Source organism: Chiloscyllium plagiosum, unplaced genomic scaffold, assembly GCF_037043375.1.
Source record: "Chiloscyllium plagiosum isolate Xiang-an unplaced genomic scaffold, Cpla_swu_hap1 HiC_scaffold_7, whole genome shotgun sequence".
In the NCBI taxonomy this organism is placed as follows: domain Eukaryota; kingdom Metazoa; phylum Chordata; class Chondrichthyes; order Orectolobiformes; family Hemiscylliidae; genus Chiloscyllium; species Chiloscyllium plagiosum.
Genome location: NW_028270145.1, coordinates 72131124 through 72138193, shown reverse-complemented (window position 1 = coordinate 72138193; position 7070 = coordinate 72131124). Strand labels below are relative to the sequence as shown.

General features: G+C 40.5%; 1 protein-coding gene across 50 annotated transcripts in view; it reads left to right on the top strand.

Moving 5' to 3' along the window:
• The first annotated feature begins 687 nt into the window (after positions 1-687).
• Positions 688-7070, top strand: part of LOC122551665 (mucin-13-like) — a 93116-nt gene continuing 86733 nt past the window's right edge. For 29 of the 50 annotated variants that reach the window (XM_087989152.1, XM_087989139.1, XM_087989132.1 and 26 more), the window contains exon 1: positions 689-839. In XM_087989152.1, coding sequence (XP_087845278.1) covers positions 752-839 — 88 coding nt within the window. In that variant the 5' untranslated portion in view covers positions 689-751. Of the gene's footprint in view, positions 840-7070 lie in introns of all 50 variants that reach the window. The other 21 variants (XM_087989169.1, XM_087989172.1, XM_087989166.1 and 18 more) reach the window with 2 other exon arrangements.

Genomic DNA, 7070 nt, shown 5'->3' with positions numbered 1-7070 from the left:
AAAGATGGCAAGAAAAATGGGTTTCAGAAAATATGAGGCCAAAGCATGTGAGACAAGATCCTGTGTTGCTAGGTCAACCTGTCTAGTTGGTATAACTGAGTACATTTACAATCTTATGCTTGATACTTGGACTGTATCTACAGGCAGTACAGCATAGAGGGAAAGAGAAAAAGAGAACAAAATAAACATATAGAGCCTGATGGTGGCAGAGGTTATGATCTAAAGTTGTTGAGCTCAAAGTTGAGTCAAGAAGGCTGTGACGTGCTAAGTCAAATGATAAGGTGCTGTTCCATGTGTTTGTGTTGAGCTTCACTGAAATGCTGTATCAGGCTGTGGATAGACAAGTTAGTAAATAGAGAATGAAAATAAAATACAGGAGCTTAAGATTGTATTTGCGTCAATAACTTCTGGATGAATTGGTCTTGGTTTAGCACTCCAGACTTTCTTCATGTACTATATTGAGATGCGTTTTTCACTGTCCCTTTGCAAGTTTTCGATTATCAATATAAAGTAGAACAGTGTGTCATAAAGGTGTAATTATCAAAATAATATCACATCTGAATAGAAGCCAATGACATGCTGATATAATTAGTGATGTATGAAGGTTTAAAGTTCATTAATGTTGCTGATGTATTTTATTGCACCCATCTAAATTAATGTTCTTACCACACGACAAGAGCAGCTTTGTCACGTTTATCGCCGTGCAGCAAACAAGTCTTCAGCTGAAAATTAAAGTACATTGTGCGGAAAGATGTTTTCACTAACATCAACCTACTCTTTAAGAAATATCCTTCTTTGTGGAATTCTTATCCTTTTATACAATGCTGAATGTGGGACCGGTAAGAAGCGAACGTTTCAAATGAAAATATGTAAGAATGTTTCATGTTCTAGTCCATGACAATATAATGAGTAATGAAATGATAAAAGTCTTAGAAATTATTCTACCTTATAAATATACAAGAAACTGTAACTGGTGCTATATTTAAATCTGTTATGATACAGTAGTTGGATCTTATTTAAATAACTTGGCACAAATAAAGTTGTCTAATAGCTATCTGGTTATTTGAAGGTTAAAGATTGTGTAATTCATCTTAAAATGGTGTGAAAGTGTTTTAATTTGTGCCGATGAATTTTAAAGGAGGATGGTTTACCTGTCTTTCTGACTGAAAGGTCCTTTGAAATCTTTTTAACTTGGTTCTAGCTCTGATCCATTTTCTTTTCCTCTTCCAATGGATTACCAAACCACTGAACCGTGCTCCGGCGAAACTGTTCTCATACCTTTTTCAACTATCCCTTTAACCGTGCATACTTACATTCACAGTTTACAACTAGCTTTATGTGGCAAAATTACATTGAGTAAAACACAGAAAAGAACTCCTTTGGGCCACAAAAATACACTGAATGCAATCAATACAACACTGAAATTGAAGGAACAGCATAATAAATTGAGGTTTAAAATAATCTTTTTGGTACTAGGAAATTTTAAAAGAGGTTTAAAGCCAATGATTAGTAAAATATACGTTAATTTCTATGTTATCAAAAGCTAAATATGATTGAACAGCATATTGAAACTCAATTTAAAACTAAAAAGATGTTTTTCATTAGCGTATTCACTGATAGATATTAAAGGGTTTTTCTCATATTGGTTGACTGTTGCAAGTGGAATGCTGTGAGGATCGATGCTCTGTCCCAGCTGTTCACAATCTATATTATCAATTATTTGGATCTGAGGAAAATTGTAATATTTCCGAGTTTGCAAACAATACAAAACATGGCAGGGGTGTGAGTTGGAGAGAATGCGGAAAGGCTTCAAGTGGGTTTAGACAGACTGAGTGACTGGGCAAGAATATGGCAGATTTAATATATTGTGGATAGTAATTAAATCATTCATTTTTGTGAGAGGAATGGAGATTCAGATCACTTCTTAAATGGTGAGAGATTGTAAAGTGCTGATGTCCATCGGACCCAAGACACCCTGGTTCATAAGTTACTGACAACCAGCCCAATTGCAGTTTCGACAGTGAGCAAATGTTGCTTCTTGCATGAAAAGCATAGGTTCATGGCAGTCATCTACTTGGAGACCAAGATCGAATGTCCAGGCAGGCTATTGACTCAGTCCGACATCTTGCTCTCCCTCTGGATTCAAACAGCCACTTACCGAGAATTCCATAATTGTATATTTAAGTGATTCAACCAGCTCAGATTTCAGTCTGGTGGCAAAGATAGGCATTTCAGATGTTGATTAAGACATCTCAGCAGTCTAACTAGAATATTGTTAGGTGTGACGCATCCATTAGCATTTTCAGGGCAAAGTGATTGGATAACTATAAAATTTCTTTATTAATTCATGGGACATGGGTGAAAAACATGATTAGACTCCCTACAGTGTGGAAACAGGCCATTTGGTCCAACAAATCCATATCAACCCTCCAATGAGTAACCCACCCAGATCTATTTCCCTACATTAGCCTCTGACTAACACTATGGGCAATTTAGTATGGCAAATTTACCTGACCTGCACGTCTTTGGATTGTGAGAGGAAGCCTACGCAGAAGGAAGAATGTGCAAACTCCACACAGTCGCCCAACGTAGAAATCCAACACGGGTCCCTGGCACTGGGAGGCAGCAGTATTAACCACTGAGTTATCACCCACCCCTAGTTGCTCTTGAAAAGATGGTGGCAAGCTGCCTTCTCCAACTGCTGCAGTCCATTTGAAGTAAGTACACACATAATACATATATTATTATACCAGGAGAGGATTCTAAGATTTTGACAGAGAAGGAATGATGATAATTTTTCCAATTCAGGATGATAAGTGATTTGAGGAGGGGAACTTGCACCTCAGGATGATAAGTGATTTGGGTGAAGTTGCTGTCTGAGGAGTCTTGGTGAATTTCTGCATTGCAAATGCTACTTAATGTTGCAGCTGAGCATCAGTGGTGGAGGGTTTGAATGTTTGCGGATGTAATGCCTATCAGAGGTGGAGGGTTTGAATGTTTGTTCTGGATGGTATCAATTTCTTAAGTATCTTCGGAGTTAAACTTATCTAGGCCAGAGGGACAGAGCATCGTATTACTGAATTGTCTCTTGTAGATGGTGGAAAAGCTTTGAAAAATCAGAAAGTGATTGACTCTCTGCAGGATTCCCAGCCTCTGACCTGCTTTTGTAGCCATTGTGTTTGTATAGCTAGTCTAGTTCAGTTTCTGATCAATGGTAACCTCAGGATGTGGGGAAATCATTGATGAAAACATCATTGAATGTCAAGGGACAATGGTTAGACTCTGTCATTGCTTGGCATTTTGTGTTGCAAAAGGACTTTCTGCTACCGAATACATAACTAATATGTTCATATTAATACACGTGCTTCCCCTTTTCTGGCCAAATCAGAATATTCTCCAGATCTTGATGCTTTTCAACATAAACTGCTTCAGTAATGAAGGAGTCATGAATTTTATAATCATTGGCACAAACATTCCCAGTTCTAACCTTACAGCAGAAGGATAATAATTGATGGACTGACTGAAGACAGTTGGGCAGAAGTGAGGACTGCAGATGCTGGAGATCAGAGTCTAGATTAGAATGGTGCTGGAAAAGCACAGCAGGTCAGGCAGCATCCGAGGAGCAGGAAAATCGATGTTCCGGGCAAAAACCCTTCATCAGGAATGGGGGCAGGGAGCCTCCAGGTGGAGGGATAAACAGGGGGTGGGGGCTGGGCTGGGGTGAAGGTAGCAAAGAGTACGATAGGTGAATGCGGGTTACCCCAATTCCTAACATCCAGCTCAGCACTGTCCTCATGACCTGTCCTACCTGCCATTCACCCTTCCCATCTATCCGCTCCACCCTCCCCTCTGACCTATCACCTTCATCCCCACCCCCATCCACCTATTGTACTCTTTGCTACCTTCTCCCCCAGCACCACCACCCCCCCCCCAACCAACACACCCCCGTCATTTATCTCTCCACCCTGGAGGCTCCCTACCTCCATTCCTGATGAAGGGCTCTTGCCCAAAATGTTGATTTTCCTGCTCTTCGGATGCTGCCTGACCTGTTGTGCTTTTCCAGCACTACTCTAAAGAAAACGTTGGGCCTAGAACACCATGCTGAGAAACTCCTACAGGGATGTCTTTGACTGGACATGATTTATGACCTTAGCAAACAAGTCACTGGTGACTCATATGATACACCTGTGGGCAACAGACTGGCATATTGTGGTTCCTTTTGTCCTTCAACATAAACTCATTAATCACTTGGGCACTACAGAAAGGCACAACAGTAATCATGAGAGGTCGTAATCTAGATAGTGACAAGAGAAAGTTGACCAGGTATATAAAAACAGGTTATAAAAGTTTCTATTAAAAAGTTAAATAAAAAAAATTTCACAAAGTAAGCATTGGTTCTATTGAAAGTGAGCCTGCAAGGGAGATAAGGAACAATATTGGTATTGCGGCTTGACTAGTAATCCAGACACTGAGGTAATGCTTTTGGGACTGATTCGAATCCGACCGCAGCAGACGGTGAAATGCGAATTCAATGAAAAGTTGGAATTATATGTGTTACAACATGGGGTAAACCCCTCTGCTAATTTAAACCAGCAGCACAGAAAAGATTCACCCCATGCTGTAATCTGTCAAAATTAAAGAGGCAAAGAACTACCCCAAAAGTCACTATTTAAAGTAAAAATTGACAACATTTTTAAAAAGTCTAACAGAGAATATTAACTAACAACTATTTACAACTCCTTTCTCTTAAACCTATCTTTTACCTTCCCCTCTACAATACTAGTCTAATAAAAAAAAACCCGATTATGATTTACAGAAAAAAAATCACGTTTCAAAACCACTCAGCTTTGCTGAGTTTTCTCTGTAGATTTTCTCTCTAGGACAGTTTTGATGTTTTTTCTGTGCAAGTAACTTCTCCAGACAAGTACCTCTTGGAGAGCTCTTACTAGCAGCCTATATCTGTTGGTCTTTTGGCAGTTATTTCATGAACTTGACTAACAAGCCACCAGAAAGGAAAAAATAAAGAATTAAACTGGATGGGCCATCTGGCATCAACTCAGGCACTGGAAACAGCAATGCCAAGCACCAATTTGTGGGGCAACATTATATGCAAGGGGAGATATGGTAAAGCCTGGCTCGGAACATGCTAATCCAGGAAGAGGCCTTTTCTTAGTCAGGAACACCTGGGCTCCAATGGGGCAGGAATGTGATGCAGTAAAGGACCTCACCTGTCAAGGTCATTAGTGATTGCAACGAGGTCACCCAGGGGGATCTCATAGAATATGAGTTCCCTGATTGCGACTGTTAATCTTGTCCAGTCAGGGAGCCCTGGCAGACAGATATTCACATGAGTGTCAGAGGTTCTGTTACTCTGAGAGCTGGCTCTGAAGAAGCTGGATCAGTGTCAATGACTCTCCATGTGTAAATAAAGGGTGACTTGGTGAGGGGATACCGGCCTCTGAGGATTTATTTCAGTGGCAATGACAGAAAAGCATGCTCCTGAAGAAATTTGTTCGCATATTCATCTTGAAGTTGGGGAATCATTTCTGGCATCATGCCACTATTTGGGAAGCTTGCCTCATTCAATCTCGCTGTCAAAGATTAGGCCCAGTATGTGGAAAGAATGTGTTACTGTTTTCTGGGCAAACGAGATTGAGGCAGATGAAAAGCAGTGAGTAATTCTCCAGACAGCTTGAAGACCCACTGCTTTTTCTGTTATTAAGAGCCTAACTTTCCCTGAGGCAACAAACCCTAAAGCCTTTCAAGAGCTGATGGACTTAGTTAAGAGAGATCCATTGGACTTAATTTGAGTAAGAGGACTCATAGGTCAGTATTCAGGAGAGTGCTCACCCTGGAAAGTCCACCTACATCTCATTTGGATCAAATTGCTCAGAAACATCCAAATCAGAAGTAATTAAAATAATCGTCGGGTTAAATGATCACCTGCTTTTAATGGAGGTTAATACCAGCACGGCTGTTTCAGTGATTGCAGAACTAATCTTTAACAAAGTTTGCTATAGACTCCAACTCTTAAGTTTGCTTAAGACCTTGGCTATACTGAGAAGTAATACTGGAAAACTTTGACCGATCAAGGGTACAACCTTGGTTCCGGTCTCTTATAAAAAGCAGTTGGTTCAATAACCACTAATTGTAGTAAAAGACTTGGACCCAAACTTGATGAGGGGAAATTGGTTGAGAAAGATTCACAGATTGACTCAACATTTTTCAATTAGAAAATGAGTGAAGTCCTAATTAAATATCCAGAAGGTTTTCAGAAAGGCCTAGGGACTATCAAAGGAACCAAAGACACCTTGCATGTTGATCAGGAAGCAATTCCACAATTCTGCCTCCCAGGTAAAAGTAGATGCAGAAACCAGAAGGTGGGAAAGTGACAGAAACATCAAACCATCCAGTTTGTGGAATGGGCAGCACCAGTTGTATGGATTTTGAAGTCAAACAGGTTGGTTCGCCTTTGTGGGGATTTTAACCAAACAGTAAACACTTTTTGCAGCTGGATAAATATCCAATCCCTCGCATAGATGATTTATATGTAAGGCTGGTCGGGGAGCTATCCTTCACGAAGCTGGACATGAGCAATGAATTCTTGCAATTGTGGTTAGATGAGGATTCCCAGAAATAAGGGGAGACATACGAGACTGCCATTTGGGCAACCATTAGCCTGTGCAATGTTTCATCATATAACAGAAACATTTTACAAGGTTTACCCCGGGTCACCATTTATTTAGGAATGGTCCTGCATGGCTAAGATGCAGGATCAACACGAGATCAGGTCCAGTGACATATAAAGTTCAGGTAGGTGTGACTGTCCTGAACAGCTATTTGAAAGTTGGAAATTTACAAATGGTGTGGGAGCAAAATGACTCCCTTCCGGAACCCATGGGTCCTCCGTTTGCATCAGACATTGAAGAAACCTCAGAATCTGAGATGGACATATGCTGCATCGATGTTTCTTCTGCCTGAAGAAGAGGAGGAATTTCTTCCAAGCTGCTTGTGTGCAAGAGGTGAGCTACTGGTGGCTCAGTGGTTAGCACTGCTACCTCACAATGGGT